This window comes from Vespa velutina, chromosome 17 (assembly GCF_912470025.1).
Source record: "Vespa velutina chromosome 17, iVesVel2.1, whole genome shotgun sequence".
Taxonomy (NCBI): domain Eukaryota; kingdom Metazoa; phylum Arthropoda; class Insecta; order Hymenoptera; family Vespidae; genus Vespa; species Vespa velutina.
This window is the reverse complement of record NC_062204.1, coordinates 2527033-2545735: the sequence shown is the minus strand read 5'-3', so window position 1 is coordinate 2545735 and position 18703 is coordinate 2527033. Positions and strand designations below refer to the sequence as shown.

General features: G+C 26.9%; 4 protein-coding genes across 10 annotated transcripts; 3 read left to right on the top strand and 1 right to left on the bottom strand.

Annotated features, from left to right (window-relative positions):
- Nucleotides 1-110: 110 nt before the first annotated feature.
- On the top strand, nucleotides 111-3918 carry LOC124955092 (CWF19-like protein 2). 2 transcript variants are annotated; one of them, XR_007102754.1, is made up of 12 exons: nucleotides 111-248; nucleotides 333-473; nucleotides 564-980; nucleotides 1053-1547; nucleotides 1628-1736; nucleotides 1816-1958; nucleotides 2040-2105; nucleotides 2183-2488; nucleotides 2564-2719; nucleotides 2804-2986; nucleotides 3104-3283; nucleotides 3602-3918. XR_007102754.1 is itself a non-coding variant. In XM_047508995.1 (11 exons), the coding sequence occupies exons 2-11, from the start codon at nucleotides 339-341 to the stop codon at nucleotides 3227-3229; spliced, it is 2136 nt and encodes a 711-aa protein (XP_047364951.1). In that variant the 5' UTR covers nucleotides 111-248; nucleotides 333-338; the 3' UTR covers nucleotides 3230-3918. The 2 variants fall into 2 exon arrangements, 1 of the variants encoding a protein (XP_047364951.1); XM_047508995.1 differs by having other exon boundaries at nucleotides 3104-3918.
- On the bottom strand, nucleotides 3069-5078 carry LOC124955094 (protein arginine methyltransferase NDUFAF7, mitochondrial). 3 transcript variants are annotated; one of them, XM_047508999.1, is made up of 6 exons: nucleotides 4813-5078; nucleotides 4640-4692; nucleotides 4450-4557; nucleotides 4071-4358; nucleotides 3875-3991; nucleotides 3069-3803 (listed from the first exon to the last, which is right to left on the bottom strand). In XM_047508999.1, the coding sequence occupies exons 1-6, from the start codon at nucleotides 4958-4960 to the stop codon at nucleotides 3294-3296; spliced, it is 1224 nt and encodes a 407-aa protein (XP_047364955.1). In that variant the 5' UTR covers nucleotides 4961-5078; the 3' UTR covers nucleotides 3069-3293. The 3 variants fall into 3 exon arrangements, with proteins under 3 accessions (XP_047364955.1, XP_047364956.1, XP_047364953.1); XM_047509000.1 differs by having other exon boundaries at nucleotides 4640-4755; nucleotides 5021-5039; XM_047508997.1 differs by having other exon boundaries at nucleotides 4640-5078.
- LOC124955091 (endoribonuclease Dcr-1) lies at nucleotides 4062-15745 on the top strand. 4 transcript variants are annotated; one of them, XR_007102753.1, is made up of 25 exons: nucleotides 4062-5589; nucleotides 5697-5812; nucleotides 5943-6096; nucleotides 6307-6602; nucleotides 6665-7027; nucleotides 7103-7257; nucleotides 7367-7593; nucleotides 7690-7873; nucleotides 7982-8160; nucleotides 8282-8433; nucleotides 8521-8662; nucleotides 8782-9012; nucleotides 9076-9255; nucleotides 9316-9529; nucleotides 9633-9814; nucleotides 9883-10061; nucleotides 10154-10407; nucleotides 10480-11681; nucleotides 11750-12322; nucleotides 12407-12638; nucleotides 12706-12926; nucleotides 13035-13200; nucleotides 13278-13555; nucleotides 13964-14135; nucleotides 15503-15745. XR_007102753.1 is itself a non-coding variant. In XM_047508992.1 (24 exons), exons 1-23 carry the CDS (start codon nucleotides 5530-5532, stop codon nucleotides 13523-13525), a joined length of 5910 nt encoding a protein of 1969 aa, XP_047364948.1. In that variant the 5' UTR covers nucleotides 4062-5529; the 3' UTR covers nucleotides 13526-13555; nucleotides 13964-15173. The 4 variants fall into 4 exon arrangements, 3 of the variants coding, with proteins under 3 accessions (XP_047364948.1, XP_047364949.1, XP_047364950.1); XM_047508992.1 differs by lacking the exon at nucleotides 15503-15745 and having other exon boundaries at nucleotides 13964-15173; XM_047508993.1 differs by lacking the exons at nucleotides 13278-13555; nucleotides 13964-14135; nucleotides 15503-15745 and having other exon boundaries at nucleotides 12706-12963; nucleotides 13035-13194.
- Nucleotides 15377-18337, top strand: LOC124955097 (threonine aspartase 1-like). The gene is made up of 10 exons (XM_047509004.1): nucleotides 15377-15573; nucleotides 15824-16313; nucleotides 16422-16489; nucleotides 16590-16861; nucleotides 17006-17085; nucleotides 17162-17229; nucleotides 17321-17437; nucleotides 17612-17792; nucleotides 17865-18016; nucleotides 18091-18337. The coding sequence occupies exons 2-10, from the start codon at nucleotides 16274-16276 to the stop codon at nucleotides 18163-18165; spliced, it is 1053 nt and encodes a 350-aa protein (XP_047364960.1). The 5' UTR covers nucleotides 15377-15573; nucleotides 15824-16273; the 3' UTR covers nucleotides 18166-18337.
- The last annotated feature ends 366 nt before the right edge of the window (nucleotides 18338-18703 follow it).

Genomic DNA, 18703 nt, shown 5'->3' with positions numbered 1-18703 from the left:
CGCTTGTTCTTTTTGATGATGTAAATCATTTAAAAAAACCTAGGAATAATGAACAGCCTAAAGGTTCCATGATGTTCAGGTTAGTTCTCTTTTTTTCCGCATATGTCGCAACGAACGTTAGTGCCATATATATATATATATATATGTTGTATGCTTTGTGCACATAAGTTATGGATAAATATAAATTATTTCATTTATCTAATACGTTTTTTTTCTAATTTTCTAAACATTTTATTTACACATAAGTGGTATGTGTATTTTTTTATATCGTTATTCTATAGATAATACAATATAATATAAATTAAATATATAAATAAAATAATTATCTGTAGGTTAATATGGTGTCTGATGAATCATCTATTCATAAAAAGTCAGATAAAAGTTTAGAAAATAAAAAAAGAAAACATAGCAAGAAAGAGAAGAAAAAGAGCAAGAAGAAGAAGAAAAAACGTAGTACCTCAAGTTCAAGTGATGTAAATATCAATTCATGACAATTCTTAGTTCTATCATCTTTGATAGTGTTTAAAATTTCTATAACTTTTGTATATGTAATATCATTTTAGAGTAGTACTGGCAGTGATAATGAAGTTTGGGTTGAAAAAACTATTGAAACAATACAATCTGTACAAAATACTGTTACTGATAATATTGAAAAAGAACCTGTTAAAAGAGAGGAATGGATGACACTTGGCAATTTATTTCCATGTATATCTAGATCTGATATACAAAGTAATAAGCATGAATTACAGAAAAAAGATAATAATATTTCGTCGATTCTTGATAAGCCAGGACAAAGTAGTAAAGAATTAAATCCATATTGGAAAGATGGTGGTACTGGTTTACCTCGAAATGAACCTGAAAAATCATTCAATAAGAAAGTAATGGATCCTGTTTGGTTAAAAAGATCATTGCAACGTGCACGAGAACAAGCTTTAGAAGAAGGAAAATCTTTAGAAGAAATAGCTGCTGAAAGATGGGGTGTAAGTTTATTGAAAAGCTTTATATATATATTATATTTTTAATTAACATTTAATATTTATATATTTATATAGTCTTTAGAAACTATAAATGCAATGATAGCAGAAGCTGATCAATCATGTTCTAAATATAATCAAAAGAATTCTCAACGAAGTCGTGTCCCTTATGAAAGACGTTATTATGATAAATACTCTAATAGGCATAGAGAATCAGAACAAGATCATTCATCTTATAGATCAAGAAATTTGGATCGTGAACAAAAGTATGAATCTTATAGATCTGACAGATCATCACGTAAACCAAATTATCAAAAGCCTACAGATGATGGTGATCGTCATTACACATCAGCTTTGAGTAAATCAAATTCGCATAGTCTAAGAAATTGGCAAAAAGATAATGGTAAAAGTAAAAAACAATTAGAATCAAATGTAGAAATAATTAATGAAGAAATTTCGAAAAAGGACAACAAAGTTTTTGAAACTAACACACAATCAAATGATATTTTAACCAAAGAAGAAATGAATAAATTGGGAGCTAAAATTATAAAAGCTGAATTAATGGGTGATAATGTACGAAAAATTATTACATTAATCTTATAGATAATATAGAATATAGATTTTGTTTTTTTTATTAAATATTTATTTTTTAGGAATTAGCAAATAATTTAAAGGAACAATTAGAAAAAGCAAGAGAACATTCTAAGCAAGCAAATAAATCTGAAACAGAAAACGTCATTCTTTCAAGAACTGATTCAAAAGGTATTAATAATGTTAAATATATAATAGATTTTCATATATCCCTTGTCTTTTAATTTAATATCAAATTGTATCTGATCAGGTGTTACAAGACCAATACAACCAAGATGTCAACCTAAAGAATCTTCAACTAAATCTAAAAAGAATAAAAATCTAGAGACGCATGTTTCTGGTGAACGGATTCGTTACTACGGTGACGATGATAAATATTCTTTGCAGCAACTCGTAAGAAGATTTATAAAATTATTAAATTAATTTATATATGAGAATTTTGAACATATGAATTACTAAAATTATATTTATCAGTTCCAGCGTGAAAAAGGACGTTCCGTGGATGACGATAATGCCGCATTTGTTAAAATTGCATCGAAGGTATTACATTTCTAGACAATAATTTTAGATATAAAATAAATACAATTATATTTTTTTTAAACAATTTTCATTTTTAGAACATGGATATGAATGATATATTTGAAGAACAAATTGCACGAGTGGATACAGATAGTAGGCAAGATGATAGAGATAAAGCAAAGGCGATTAAAGAACATAAAAGAATATCAAAAAGTTTAGAAGGATGTTCCTGGTGTATAGAATCCAAAAATATGATCAAGCATATGATTATTACAATGGATTCACACATTTGTCTTAGTCTTCCAACCAGAGTATCATTAGTAATTGGACATTGTGTATTAACACCTTTACAACATATATCATGCCAATTACAATTAGACGAAGACATTTGGGAAAAAATGAAGGTATATTTAAATGATTTTTAATTGTTTTTTTTTTTCTCAATAGATTTTTCTAGGAATTTTTTTTTTCTCGATTAGATTTTCAAGGAAACTTTGATTAAGATGTTTATGGATTCTAAACAAACTCCAATATTTTTTGAAGTATATAAAAATCGTCATAAATTCCCACACATGCAATTGGAATGTGTTCCATTATCTGATGAAAGTGCAGATTTAGCACCTATGTACTTCAAAGTAAGAAATTGATGAAATATTTTTATTAATAAAGCAAAGAGAAAAATCTGTAACAATACTTTTATTAATTAATATTATTTACAGAAAGCTCTATTAGAATGCGAAACCGAATGGGCTATCAACAAAAAAATTGTTGATTTAAAAAACAAAGATTTACGTAGAGCAATACCAAATGGATTACCATATTTTATGGTACAATTTGGAAATAATGGTGGATATGCGCATGTAATTGAAGATGAACGTATGTTCCCGACCAATTTTGCAGAGGTAAATCAATACTCTTTTTATGATTTCTAAGAAATATATATTGCATATTAATTTTCCTCCACTTTATATAATTTGTTTTTTCTTTTTTTTTCCCCACTTTTTATTTCTTTATTCTAGGAAATAATTGGTGGAATATTAGATTTAGATCATAATTTATGGAGGAAACCAAAAAGGGAGACCTTTGAACAACAAAGAGAGAAAGTTTTAAATTTTAAGAAAATATGGGACAAATATAAACATTAATAAATTGTAAATAAATTTTATAAGAATTTAATTATGCTAAGGAGTAAGTGAAAGGTATTTTTTGTTAATGCTGATCATTATTTTCTTGTTTAAATCCAGTGACAAACCATGTGTCCATGTATTTACTTAAGACATGTGGAAACATTGCTAATACTTTAAAACGTTCTCCCATTTTATCAGTATCCATTATCATATGATACCCTGACAGAATATTTTCTTTTTCGACATCAGTCGAATTCTTTAAAAGTATTTCTAATCTCACATCAATTCCAAGATTTTTCAAAAATATTCTTTGACTTATTGGACCAAAAGATATTACTCTGTTATCCTTTTGCGCTATCTTTTGTATTAATGAAAAATCAACATCCGCAGTTAAATCAGCTGTACCTGGATTTAGTAAGGGATCATGCAATTGGTGCTTTCGAAAAGCACGGAAGGTGTCCGTTTTATCACCAATATGACCATAATCAATGATTAAGGCAAAACCTCCACATTCCATTAAAAATGATGATATATAATCTATTACAACTATACTTTGTGGGCTTATTTCAACATGATCTCTCGATTCATCTTTCTGAAAAATAATCAGTTTTATATAATATGTTCAATTAAATAAATAGTTAAAATATATAAATTAAAATGTACAGATATATAAACTTGAGCTGCAGGGGATGGCCCTTTAGATAATACATAACGAAATTTCTCTTCCTCTACTCCCGGAATTGCATCCACTAAGACTTCACTCCAGCCTTGTTCTGTTTTCTAAAATTTTATTGCAACAACCATATGCAATGATATAGTTATAACAAAAAGTGATACACTTTCTTTTTATTTCAAGTACCTGAAACTTATGTATTGGTAGTGCATCAAAAAATTCATGTGCAAGGAACACACTGAACTTTTTAGGAATATCAGTAATTGAATAATACCAATATACTTCTACACCATCTTCTGTAATACCTTTTTTATAATGACCTATTGAATTTTCTTGCGTTTGTGTCTTACAGTCGACAGGATTATTTTCTTCTATATATGTACATAGATTTTGTGCTTGAATTGTAGATAAAGCAGGACTGATTTCTACCAAATGAATAGATATTTTATTAAGAAACGTTAACTTTTTAAATACCTAAAAAAAATATATATATATATAATATTTAATAAGATTAATAATTCAGATTATTTTGTTTACATAATTATGCATAGATCAAAATATGTACTCTTAAAATATCTTGTATCATTGTACCCTTTCCTGGGCCTAACTCAATAAGCTGAAAGGGATCTTTAGAGATCTTAATCCATTCGTTAATAATCCAAACGGCTAATATCTAAAAATCACATAATCTTTGAATAATAAATATCATTAAAAAGAAAAAAAGAAAAGAAAAGAAATTGATAAAAACTACACACTTCTCCAAAAAGTTGAGATATTTCTGGTGAAGTAATGAAATCTCCTTTAAGACCTAAAACATCTTTGTTCATGTAATAACCGTGAAATGGATGAGTTAAAATTTCTTTCATATATTCTGCGACAGATAATGGTCCACAAGTTATAATTTTAGAATACAATTGACGATACAAACTTGACTTTTTGATCTTAACATCAGAACTTTCAGATAAGTAACAATGATTTGATAAATTTATCATAGATCTAAGATTAGGTTTCGTTAATATATTAGTCAATTCATGATTTATAAGTGTTCTATTTAATACACGTAGAATTTTTGTCATATTTTTGTTATTGTTATTGTTTTTGTTCTGTCAATAATATAAAAAAGAATTAATAATTACGAATGAACTACAAATCCTCTTCACAATCAATCACAGCCAATACTAAAACATTAAAGACACTAAATTCTCTAAGTACGATATAGATAGTATTTTATTTTTATACAATTTTTATATATACGTAAATTCTTTCCATTCAATTTTGTTCGTAAATGTTAATAAAATGAAACAACCTTTATTGGATTAAAGTAATGAAGTAAAAAAAAAAAGATTTTTAACTGTAAATTTGAATCGTCTTCATTATTTATCCGTTTAAATTTGGCGCCTTTAATGGCGCGTTTTAAGAAGAATTCTCAGAATAATTTTATTAATGTTCAACGAATTTTATTGTTACCGTACGTTACAAGGACCTGTATATGCTTTTTCTATGCTATCCTCGTTCCTAGCCTAATCTTAAATTTTAAACCGAAGATAAAGAACAAATATAAAAGAATTATTAAAATAAAAGACTATAGGGAAGAAAATATTAACTACTGTGTATCAAATATTAAAGAAAATAGGCTTTAGATTCCATGGCATTTCCACTGAATGATCAAGTTTATATAAAATCCTTTACTCCTAGAGAATATCAAGTGAGTTTTGTACAAAAATATTTAGGTATCTATGATATATATTCATTATATTTTATGAAACTATAAGAACACAAGTTTTTATTTCTTTTATGCATTTTAATATTTAGGTAGAGCTCCTTTATGAGGCTAAGGAAAAGAATATTATTATTTGTTTAGGAAGTTATTATGAACAAGCTTTTATTGTTATAAAATTAGTCCAGGAATTTGCGACAAATAACAGAAGGTAAATTCTCTGAAACAATTAATAAATTATATGACAGAGAAAGGAGAGAGAGAGAGAGAGAGAGAGAGCGAAAGTATTCATTACATTGAAACAAATGAACTCGTAAACAGATAATTCTTTCTTAATTCAGGCCTGTGAAGGAAGGCGGAAAACAGATAATTTATATACTAGCAGATAAAGAAAAGTGTTTGCTAAAAGCGACATATATCAAACAATTAACAGATCTTAAAGTATTATTATGCGATACATGTACAGATCTAACTAAAGAAGTCAAAAATTCTCATGTAAGATATATTCCTCTATTTTTTTTCTATTTTTCTATTTTCTTTTTTTCCTATTTTTCTATTTTTTGTATTACCTAGATTATATATATATATATATATATATATATATATATATATATATATATATAGATTATCTATATTATATGTATGTATGATATAATGATATAATGATATATCTAATAATATAATGTTATATTATTTTTCTTTTAGGTATTAGTTACAACTTCTAAGACGTGTGCATTGCTATTATCAGAAAAGAAAATTTTACCTCATCACATAAGTCTAGTCATAGTTGATGAGTGCCATAAATCTGTACATGATAATAAACTTAAATCTATCTTGAAAACTTTTTTGACATGTATAAACATTCCTAGAATAATTGGTATAGCTGTACCACTATTTAATTTAACACAAGAGCCAGGGAGGCTTGGATTAGAGATAGAAAAAATAGAAACTACTTTTCAATGTGAAGTTGAAACAGCTAGTGATATATTATCAATACTCAGGTAAGTTATTATGAACGACAGTTAAATTATAAATAATCATGTATATATATATCTAATCATAGGTATAGTCCTAAACCTAAAGAATATATAATAGAATATAAAAAAGGTGAAAAAGGAGAATTATATGAAATATTAGAAAATTGTGCATTGGACGCTATTCACTTCTTACAAGATCATCGTTATGATCCAACTGAAATTTATAATGAAGAATTTCTTGAGGATATTCAAAAAATACCTAATCCAACGGAAAAGCCGCGTGAGATGATGCAAGATTTTTTATATATATTAGAAACTCTTGGACCATGGTGCGCAGATCGTGCTGCATTAGCTCTTTTAATATTAACGGAAAAGTTAAAAATGAAAACACCTTATGAAAGGCATTATCTTTTATTAAATTTAGTTGCATCAGTTTTTATTAAAATAAGGTAAAACTATTATACGATATAAATTATTGCATAATATAATTTCATAATATTGTAATGTAATCTAATAAATTTTAGAGCTCTTTGTGATAATACATTTGAACAATTATCTGAAAAAGAAAGGTTATATCGTTTTACTACTCCAAAAGTTCATCGGCTTTTACAAATTTTAAAAACGTATACTCCATTTTATATCAAATATAATAATACTTCAGAAACAAAATCAAATACCGGTAAAAACATACTTCTTGATTTATCTGTTATTATTGTTTAATGTTATATTACATATATATATATATATATTATTATTATTTAATGTTATATTATATATACTACATTCAGATGGAGACTCTAAAAATATTACACCAACTAATGGAGAAATAGCTCCTAAAGAAAATCATATACATACAAAAAGACCAGATTATAATTGGAGAACTGGGGAAGATAATTATAGAAAACCATTTAGATCACAACGATATTTTCGTGGAATTACAGATCCTGAATTATTATGTGGAGTAATTTTTGTTGATAAAGCATTTACAGCAAAAGTTTTGTCTTATTTATTAAATGTATGTTTATAAAACAAACACTATGTTCTATCACAAGGATAAATAGTATATAAGCAGAGTAAAATATGATTTTTTAATATTTCATGTTTTACACAGGAAGCATGCAAATATGATGAAGATTTGCATTTTCTTTCTCCTCTTTACATGACTGAAAGTAGTACTGATGAAGTTGGCTATTGTAGAGATTTAGAAATAGAACATAGAAAGCAAGAAGAAGTTTTGAAAAGATTTAGGATACATGAATGTAATTTATTGATAGCAACTTCAATTTTAGAAGAAGGTTTGTATCTATAATTAATCTTAATTATTTATTTGACTATAAATTTAAAATATAAAATTAAATTTTCATATAGTATTATTAATATATGTTATTATATAATTTTTTAAGGTATTGATATCCCAAAATGTAATTTTGTAATGAGACATGATTTCCCAAAAAATTATCAATCCTATGTTCAATGTAAAAGCAGAGCAAGAGCTGTGGATGGATTACATATATTATTGGTACCACAAGAAATATCTAAGGAATGTGTTTGGCAGTTAGCTCAATATCAATACATAGAAAAGGTATTGAAAAATAACAAAATGTATTTATTAATACAACGTTTTTATACGTCAGTTTAAATATCGATCAATTCATTCCAATGCTAATCCAAATTAAAAATTTTAATGAAAATATATTTTGTAGACTTTATTATCAAAATGTTCAAATAAAGAACCAACTGAGGAAGAAGAAAATGAAGCAGATATGTATGCTGCTATGATACCCCATTATAAGCCTCTTGAAAATGATGATGCACCTAAAGTGACTTTTAATTCTGCTATTTCATTAATAAATAGGTAATATGTGTGACGTGATTTGTTCTATTAAATTTTTTTTATTATATTTATTACGAAAGCAATTTTTAAACAAATTGATTATTCCAGATATTGTGCAAAATTACCTAGTGATACTTTTACCAGATTAACACCAGAATGGTCTGTTCAAGTTTTAAATAAACAAAGTCCAATGACTTACATATGTTCTTTACGATTGCCTATAAATTCACCAGTAAAATATGTTGTTTCAGTATGTAACATTTCTTTTCATGTAGATCATAGATAATATCTTAGCAAGTATTTTTATTTAATATATTTATAATTATATATACATATATATGTTTTTTTTTTTTATTTATTTTAATTTAGTCATATCCAATGCCTAACAGAGCTATGGCTAGACGTATGGCTGCACTACAACTTTGTATTGATTTACATAGAGAAAATGAAATAGATGATAATTTATTACCTATTGGAAAAGAAAATTTTAAAGCCAAGCCCGAAGATGCTGAAGTACCTGCTTTACCAGATGAAAGTAGATTAGATTTTTCAGAAGCTCGACCTGGTACAACTAAACGTAGACAATATTATTATAAAAAGGTATTTTGATAATTTATATTAATTATTATAAAATATTTACTATGATTAAATTATATGTTGCAGACAGCAGAGGCATTAACAGACTGTAGACCATTAGTTGGAGTTCCTTCGTATCTATATCATATAAGCATGGTACTAAATTGTCCTTTACCAGAAGAACAAAATACAAGAGGACGTAAAATATATCCTCCAGAAGAATCTGCTATTGGTTTTGGTATTCTTACGCTTAAAAAAATACCAAAGGTAATAATATAAATGCAAATATTATTAATCTGAAACAATATTATCTATATTTTATTTTAGCTATGCTCATTTCCGATTTATACCAGATCTGGTGAAGTTCATGTTAAATTAAAATTATCTAAGCAGACCATAGTTTTAGATGACGTTCAAATAGAAAGAGTAGCTACATTTCTTAATTACACTTTTACAAATGTATTGAGATTGCAAAAATATTTAATGCTTTTTGATCCACATGCTTCAGAAAATTCTTATATTATTGTACCAATAAGATTAAGTAAGTATATAAAACATTTTGCTTATTTTATAAATCGAGGCATGTAAATGTCTCTCTGTTCTCTGTTTAAAATAATGAAAAATATATTTCTATATAATTATAGCTACCGAATATGAAGAGTTAGATGTTTATATTGATTGGGATTTTTTGGAATGTATTTATGATAATCGAAATGCAGCATCTACTAAAGTACCTGAAGAAGAAAGAAAGAATTTCAAATTTGATGCATCAAAATATTATGATGCTGTAATCATGCCATGGTACAGAAGTCAAGATCAACCACAGGTATATTATTAATTTAATAAAATATATAATAAATATGTAATTAAATCTATATTTCTCCATTGTTTTAGTATTTTTATGTTGCTGAAATTTGTGCAAATTTAAATCCCAAATCTTCGTTTCCTGGTGATGATTACAGTACTTTTGAAGAATATTATTTAAAGAAATATAATATCCAGATACAAAATTTAGATCAACCTTTATTAGATGTAGATCATACATCTGCTAGATTAAATTTTCTAACTCCTAGGTAAATGTCCTTTTTTTTTTTTATTTTAAGATTATACAATTTGTATATACATAATCAATAAATTTTTTAATTATTTTTAAAACATATTTCAGATATGTTAATCGTAAAGGTGTAGCATTACCAACAAGTAGTGAAGAAACAAAACGAGCAAAAAGAGAAAATTTAGAACAAAAACAAATTCTTGTAGCAGAATTATGTGCAATTCATCCATTTCCAGCATCTTTATGGAGACAAGCAGTTTGTTTACCATGCATTTTATATAGAATTAATGCATTATTACTTGCTGATCAAATACGTTGTCAAGTTGCACAAATGATTAATTTAGGAAAAGCAAATTTGAATCCAGGTATATAATAAAAGAAGTTTCTTTTTTTTTTCTTTTTTTCTACGTTACTATATTTATGTAATATTGCTTTAGATTTCGAATGGCCAGCACTAGACTTTGGATGGAGTTTGGCAGAAGTATTAAAAAAGTCAAAAGAAGCTGAGAAAGCTAAACAATCTAAGAATGAATCTGTGCAAACTACAAACAAGTGCCAAAATGTACAAACAAAGGAGACTGACAATACAAAAGAATTAAAAATTGAAAAACTAGAGACTGATCATGTTAAATCTATTATTTCTGATAAAAATAATGATACAGAAACAGAGCAACCATTAAATAATTTAGAAGATATTGATGAAACAGATAAATTATCAGACAATTTAAAAGATGATGAATTGGAAATTGGTACTTGGTCAAATGACATGGCTGCAAATTCTATGAATTTTAATACGGATAGTATTAAATCATTTCCTTTGAATGTTACTATGTTAGAAGAAGATTTTACTTGGAACGATATCAGATATGGATCTCCTGCTTGCGAATCAGACTTCGATGGCTATGAATCTGATGATACGTATAGTGATGGTTTTATGGATTCATCTGACAATACTGATGATGAAAGTAGAGGATTACGAATTTCTTATATGGGTGAAAATATAGCAGAAGCTGTGGAGGATGAAAAACAGATAAGTAAACAAGAAATAAATAAAAAAATTTTGGAATTGTTAGAAACGGAAAAGAATGTAGATAATAATTTTTGGTTGTACGTAAAGGAAGACGATGAAACATTAATTAAGAAGCACAAAGAAGAACATTATAAATATTCTAAATTAAATGAACTCGAAATAATGGAAAGTGGATCTTTCATACCTTGTGATTCTGAGATTGTGATTGATAGAAAAAGCACACTTAGTACTCAACGCGAAGTTGAAAAAGTATCATATGTACATAAGGATTATATAGAAAATATTGTAGATACATTTACTGAAGAAGTATTAAATAAAAACTGCATTGCACATCCAATAAAGAAAGAAATTAATAAACTAGAAAGAACATATCTAAGAGATAATAATCTTTTTAGCTTTGATTTTCAACCAGAATTGAAGGGTCACCCAGGACCAAGTCCTAGTTTAATTTTACAAGCTTTAACTATGTCTAATGCTAATGATGGAATCAATTTAGAACGTTTAGAAACTATTGGTGATTCTTTTCTCAAGTATGCAATAACAACATACTTATATTGTACTTATGACAATATTCATGAAGGCAAACTTAGCCATTTACGATCAAAACAGGTAAAGTATTATTTTAATGTTATAATGTAAATTTTTTTTCTTTTATTAATATCTAATATATTTTTCAGGTTAGCAATTTAAATTTATATAGATTAGGAAGACGAAAAATGTTAGGTGAAAGTATGATAGCCACAAAATTTGAACCACATGATAATTGGTTACCACCTTGTTATTATGTTCCAAAAGAACTTGAGCAAGCTTTAATTGAATCAGGTGTACCTTCTGCTCTTTGGAATCAAGCTGACATTCCAACATTGCAGACAGTAAATCTAACTGAAATAACTCAGTTAGTTAAAGAAACAGAACAAAAGCTTGGTATTATGAAAAGTGAACTTGATAAAAACGAGAGTAAATTATCAAATAGTATAGATAATTTGCGTTGTTTTATACCTTACAATTTAATTACACAGCACAGTATTCCTGATAAAAGCATAGCAGATTGTGTAGAAGCATTAATTGGTGCTTATCTAATAGCATGTGGTCCAAGAGGTGCTCTTTTGTTCATGGCTTGGTTAGGGATTCATGTTTTACCTACGGAAGAAATTTGCATTGTACAAGAAAATGAGCCAGAAGATAAAATTCCAGGAAGCACGCCTTATCTGAAAAGTGTTAAGGAAGATAACCAAACCACTTGGACACGAGTCAGTATAAAATTTGAAGAATTAAATAATTTATAATAATTAACGATATTAAATTTATATTTATTTAAATTTATATTCTGATAGATTCAATATGGCAAATTAGAAGAACCACAAAACCCATTAATTCGTTACATTCCTGATCCAGAATCTGAATTAAAAATGATGCTTGATGGATATGATGAATTAGAGAAAAGTATAGGATATAAATTCCATGACATCAGTTATCTTTTACAAGCATTTACACATGCGTCTTATCAGCCAAACAGATTAACAGATTGTTATCAACGTTTAGAATTTCTTGGAGATGCTGTTTTAGGTATATTTATCAATTTGAAACAATATTTAATATCTAATATATCATAAATCTTTATAATTTATTTTAGATTATTTAATAACAAGGCATTTGTATGAGGATTCTCGACAGCATTCACCAGGTGCTTTGACAGATTTAAGATCAGCATTGGTAAACAACACAATATTTGCTTCATTGGCTGTCAGATGTGGATTTCATAAATATTTTCGTCATCTTTCTCCTGGTTTAAGTGTTGTAATAAATCGCTTTGTGAGAATTCAAGAAGAAAATGGACACTCTATTAGCGAAGAGGTATATATATATATATATATCTTTTTTAATACTTCAGGTAAAATTTAATTAATAATGATATTATATTTATATTCATGATTTAAATAATATGTTTTCTTATATAAATAGTATTACTTAATCGGAGAGGATGAATGCGAAGAAGCTGAAGACGTTGAAGTGCCAAAAGCCCTAGGGGATGTTTTTGAATCATTAGCTGGTGCAATTTATTTAGATAGCGGTATGTCTCTTGATGCTGTTTGGGGTGTTTATTATAATATAATGAAATCAGAAATTGGTAAGTAATTTTATTATATTTCCTCTTAAGAAAATGTTTATATGAACTTCACGATGTGAATCTATTCCTATTTTCAGAACAATTTAGTACAAATGTTCCTAAATCTCCAATTAGAGAATTGCTAGAATTGGAACCCGAAACAGCAAAGTTTAGCAATCCAGAAAAATTGGCTGATGGACGCAGAGTGAGAGTAACAGTTGATGTTTTTGGTAAAGGTTCCTTTAAAGGAATCGGAAGAAATTATAGAATTGCCAAATGTACAGCAGCTAAATGTGCTTTAAAAAAATTGAAAAAGATACAAAATAATCCAAAGGGGAAACTTTGATGTCATTTATAATAATAATAATAATAATAAGTAAGAAATGTGTATGTGATAAAAATTAAATCAATTTAAAAAGCTTTAAAATATATTAATAAGAAGAATTAATAATTATTATTTTATATAAATATTATTATTTTTAATGAAATAATCGACAAAATCATATATACTTTATACTTTATATATATATATATATTTTTCATCAAACAAGAAAATTGTACTTCAGTTGCTGATCGCGTTCAACGTAATTTTAAAATCAATGATCGTGGTTACGAAATAAGATGATTGTTTTGTAATCAAATAGATTATTTTAAAAAGAAGATAAAATCACGAATTAATATCAGTGCATTTCTCAAAGATATTTTATAATTCTATTATATAGAATATATTTATCTATCGAATTATAATTAATAATATATAAAATGTAAGTACTTTAATGTTTAGTTCGCAATGGAAAGAGAAGATTTTGGAAACGTAAATGAAATATGCAGCCATTCGCTCGATAGTACTTGAATAATATAATCTGAATAAAAATATATTCGATATGTCACAAGTACTATCGACTCAGATCTCACCACATGGAGGTTGCTGCATCCGGAGACGCATAAGGTTAAAGGTGACTCTATTCTAATACCCGCATTCGCGATATTAGATAATCTAATTATTAGGATTAGATTAGGATTAGATAATCTAATCGAATTTTTAAGTAAAAAAAACGAAATCCCCGCCCCGCCCCCTCCCGCCACCCTGGAAACGGGGGGCGGGGCCTGTACCCGCTGATATGCGCGCGCACAAGTATTCTACCTATTCTTCCCATATTTTCGATAATAAAAATCGATGATAAGCCGAGCCATTCACACAATATATCGGATTCATTTGATCGCAGATAAATCTATCGCTCGATAATCCTTTCATGATCCTTCCATGATCCCTCAGAAAAGAAGAAGAGAAAGAGAAAAAAAATACACGATGCTGAGATAGTAATCCGCACGAAGGCTGAAATCCATGCGGGCCCATTTCATGGGTTCTACTTGAAACTTATAAATAATAATTAATAAGAATAAATAAAAATAATAAGCGAATATAAGTGTATTAGAATAGTTTTCCCATGCATTTTTCCTAAGATATTATTTTAAAATTCGATAATATATCCGATCCATTTATCTATTGAAGTACGATTAATAATGTAAAATGGAAATATGTTAATGTTTAATAGAAATAGAAAGAATTTTTTTCTTTCTCGAATTAGAAAGAAAAGATTTTGGAAAAAAGGGTTAAAATATGCATCCATTCCTTCGATAATACTTGCATCCTATAAGATTTCGATATATCACAAGTAATATCGATCTAGGTTTCACCATATGGATGTTGTTGCATTTAAAAATCCATTTTATGGCCTCTAAAAATGTAACATTTAATACGAAAATTTCAATCGGTCTATATATTAAAAATTGTCAATTTTAAATCGATAATATATGCTAGTAATATATATATATATATATGATCTTTATAACGTTGCTAAGAATGTCCTATTGTTTAAATATTAATTAATTGTACTTTATATTATATCGTACATCGTTTAAATATTAAGTAAAATAATCTTATTTATTAATTATTCCTTTTCGAGTTTGTGATTCCACAATTTTCTTGAAATTAGCTGACATAAAATAAGAAATGAAAAAAAAATTATATATATATATATGTGTATTACTAATATGAAAGATAAAATTCTGAATTTAATTTAATTTAATTTAACTTAAGAAAAGTAAAATAAAATGAAAAGTTCTGAATAATGATCTAAAAAAAAAAAAAAGAAAAAGAAAAAGAAAAAGAAAAAGAAAAAAGAAAAAAAAACTATTCACGAGTAAATCTCCGAAGAAAAATAATTCGTATCATTGTTATAATAAGAAATTGTATATAAATTATTTAAGAAATGTATGATATAGAAATATATTTACTTTGATTCTTCGTTAATACTTGAAGGATATCCTGAAAGAACTTCGAAGTTTACTCATCGAGGAACACAAAGGAGAATTGAACCGATAACAATTAAAGTTAGTTAAAAATTTGTTGTTGATAACGTTATACGTAATCAATGATCTTAAGATACCAATTTTTAAGTATTGAAATTAAAAATTATAATTATTTTAAGTTTCTCACACTTCTACGATCTTTGTAATGTTTAAACGAATATATTTATTATTTAAATATTAGTTTAATGTATTAGTTTAACGTACATTATATATTGTTTAAATAATTATAAAATTATCAAAAGTATTAATTTTTATAAATTTTCATTTTTAGAAAGAGAGAGTATCGATGAAAGCACGTTGGAATGCGAGTAAATACTAACTCGCACGAATCATCAAAGTTAATAGAAGGAGAGTGTTTATGTTTATATTGTACAAGGTCAATAATTCCGAGATACAAATTTTAAAGTATTGAAATATCAAACACACGTGTTTGATAGATTTGTAAAAATATACGAAAAATAAAATACACCAATGAACGAGGACTCTTTCATAAACACAGATTCTGATTGGTTAACTCTATATTTACGTTCTTGAACGCAAAAGAATGAGATAGTAGAAAGAATCCAGAAATAAATTATCAGATTGGTAGACATGTTAGATTTATTTAACGTATTTTGTGAACATCTTATAAAACGAAATACATCTCTAATTTAATTAAAAATTGAAATAGATTAAGAAAAAAAAAAAAAGGCGAAGAAGACTGATAAAGTGATTTGATGTAATGAGTAATGTTAATCATGGATTCGTTGCTGTACACGTGGGTAGGTTAATTACAGTTTTTATAAGTGAAAAAATTTGGATCTTGTAAAGTAATAATATTTTTTTTGTAAAATATTATATGTATATTATACGTATATAATATATGATAGGTGCAGGACATCATTCCGATTCAACTAAAGACAAATATCAAAAATTATGTCGCGAAGCGTGTAGAGCAGTAAGTTCTCAAATTCTCTATTTAGAAATTTCTAATTCTTCATTTAGAGATTTCTTATCATTACTTAATTATGTATTTTAATCGTAGAAAAATATTTTAGGGTATACAAAATATTAAATCCGGTGGTAGTGCATTAGATGCAGTGGTTAATGCTACAATTGTGTTAGAAGATTCACCTTTAACAAATGCTGGATTTGGTTCTAACCTTACAGTTAATGGAACAGTAGAATGTGATGCTAGTGTTATGGACGGTACTAATTTGCAGTTTGGTGCAATAGGTGCAGTTAGTGGTATCAAAAATCCTGTCTTCCTTGCAAAACGTTTATGCGAACAACAATCAAAGAAAATTGGATATGGAAGAATTCCACCAAGGTATATTTAGAAAAATCTCTTATTTATAATTATTAATCAATATTAATTTATTATCATGACTCCTATAATATATGTTTTGTTTTCTCATATATATATATATATATTGATTTAAAAAGTTCAATTATTATAATAATTTTATATTAGTTTTTTGGTTGGACATGGAGCACATACATGGGCACAAGAAATGGGTATACAAATATTATCACCTGAACAGTTAATATCAAGTATGTTTAAATAATTAAGAGTATTACTGTAACAGTAATATTTTATTTTTTATTTATTGTAATCATCTATCTTTAGGAAAAGCAGAAAAAATATACAAGTATTACAAAAGACAAGTGGAAAATAGTGATGATGAAGTACATAAGGTATTGATAGGTAGTATTGTAATAAAAAAGAAGAGGAATGATAAATATTTCATTAATTTAAGATTGTAAAAACTTTGTCTTACACTTGCAGTATGCTAAAAGACGAATGGATACTGTGGGTGCAATATGTGTAGATAAAAATGGGAATATAGCATCAGCTTGTTCTAGTGGTGGTATCATTCTTAAATATCCAGGAAGAGTAGGTCAAGTATGTAACTAATAGTTGATTGATTGATAATTTACAAAAATTTCATGACAATTTTCAATAATTTCATTTAATATTTGATACAATTATAACCGTCTCATTATTTTTGCTATTTTATTAATCAAGAGATTATATTACATGTTTTACCATTTTAGCTCTTAGCCTAATTCTTTTTAGGCTGGTGTATGGGGATGTGGTACTTGGGCATGTAAAGATAAGTATTCAGTTGGTACAAGTACATCTGGTTGCGGAGAACATCTTATTCGTACTACACTTGCAAGATCAATAGCAGAAGCAATTGTAAATACATCCTGTCCAACAACTAGCTTACATCAAGCTATGAAAACTAATTTTATAGGTTGAGACTATGATTAAATTAATATATTTTAACGTTAATGATTCATATTTTAATAGAATTGATTATTTTTAGAATCTAGATTCTTAGATGGACTTGAAAAGAAATTAGGTGGAGTTATAGCAATTCGATATTCACCGCAAGAAAAACTTGGCGATTTTCTTTGGAGTTATTCTACTAATTCAATGATCATAGGCTACATGAATTCTAATGAACGGACATCAATAGTAATACATAAAAAAAATATTGCTTTCTTTAGAAAATATTAATTACTATATATAACACAAATATTTTATTTTAGAGTCATATGTCAGTTTTACCTACACGTGAAGTTGGAAAAAAAGCAGTAGTCGAAGGCGTTTGTTTTCGAATGTAAAAAAAAATCAAAATTTTCATTAGAGCATAAGGACATATTTTATTGAACATAAAATTTATCTGGTAAAGGAAAAAAAAAAAATATGAAAAAACAAATATATGATAATTTATAATATTATATACGTAAGAAATTTGTACTATTGTTTGAAAATACATTTTATATATAAAACCGAGCAATTAATATTAAAGTATATTGTATTTTGTAAAGCATTGATTAATTTACAAAAATGTTGTATATGCAAAGTATATACTTTATGATTAATAAGATATAGTGCTGCCATCTATTTGTTGAGAGTGAACTAGAAGGCTGTTTTTAAAAGTTCCTATTGGTTATTGCTAGTAGAGTCTAAGATGGCTGACATCGACATTACCGATAAGGTAATGAGGTTTTTATTAGTAATATTATGAAAATATTATATATATACGTATTAGTTTGTATTTATTTATATTTTATAAAAAATAGGGTCTCGATGCGCAGCAACCTCCACGCGGTGAGACCTGGGCAATCGATATTATTTGCGACAAGATGTAATATTTCT

What these genes read in the sequence shown, in the direction of transcription:
- LOC124955094 (XM_047508997.1), bottom strand. Translation starts at nt 4,960, where the DNA reads ATGACAAAAATTCTACGTGTATTAAATAGAACACTTATAAATCATGAA. An exon ending in TATCTCAACTTTTTGGAGAA is followed by an intron (nt 4,558 to 4,639) that starts GTGTGTAGTTTT and finishes TGTGATTTTTAG; the next exon opens with ATATTAGCCGTTTGGATTAT. An exon ending in CAGCTCAAGTTTATATATCT is followed by an intron (nt 3,804 to 3,874) that starts GTACATTTTAAT and finishes ATTATTTTTCAG; the next exon opens with AAAGATGAATCGAGAGATCA.
- LOC124955092 (XM_047508995.1), top strand. Translation starts at nt 339, where the DNA reads ATGGTGTCTGATGAATCATCTATTCATAAAAAGTCAGATAAAAGTTTA. An exon ending in TTGTTAAAATTGCATCGAAG is followed by an intron (nt 2,106 to 2,182) that starts GTATTACATTTC and finishes TTTCATTTTTAG; the next exon opens with AACATGGATATGAATGATAT. An exon ending in TCCCGACCAATTTTGCAGAG is followed by an intron (nt 2,987 to 3,103) that starts GTAAATCAATAC and finishes TCTTTATTCTAG; the next exon opens with GAAATAATTGGTGGAATATT.
- LOC124955091 (XM_047508992.1), top strand. Translation starts at nt 5,530, where the DNA reads ATGGCATTTCCACTGAATGATCAAGTTTATATAAAATCCTTTACTCCT. An exon ending in TTACTCCTAGAGAATATCAA is followed by an intron (nt 5,590 to 5,696) that starts GTGAGTTTTGTA and finishes TTTAATATTTAG; the next exon opens with GTAGAGCTCCTTTATGAGGC. An exon ending in GACACTCTATTAGCGAAGAG is followed by an intron (nt 12,927 to 13,034) that starts GTATATATATAT and finishes TTATATAAATAG; the next exon opens with TATTACTTAATCGGAGAGGA.
- LOC124955097 (XM_047509004.1), top strand. Translation starts at nt 16,274, where the DNA reads ATGAGTAATGTTAATCATGGATTCGTTGCTGTACACGTGG. An exon ending in TATGGAAGAATTCCACCAAG is followed by an intron (nt 16,862 to 17,005) that starts GTATATTTAGAA and finishes ATTTTATATTAG; the next exon opens with TTTTTTGGTTGGACATGGAG. An exon ending in ACCTGAACAGTTAATATCAA is followed by an intron (nt 17,086 to 17,161) that starts GTATGTTTAAAT and finishes ATCTATCTTTAG; the next exon opens with GAAAAGCAGAAAAAATATAC.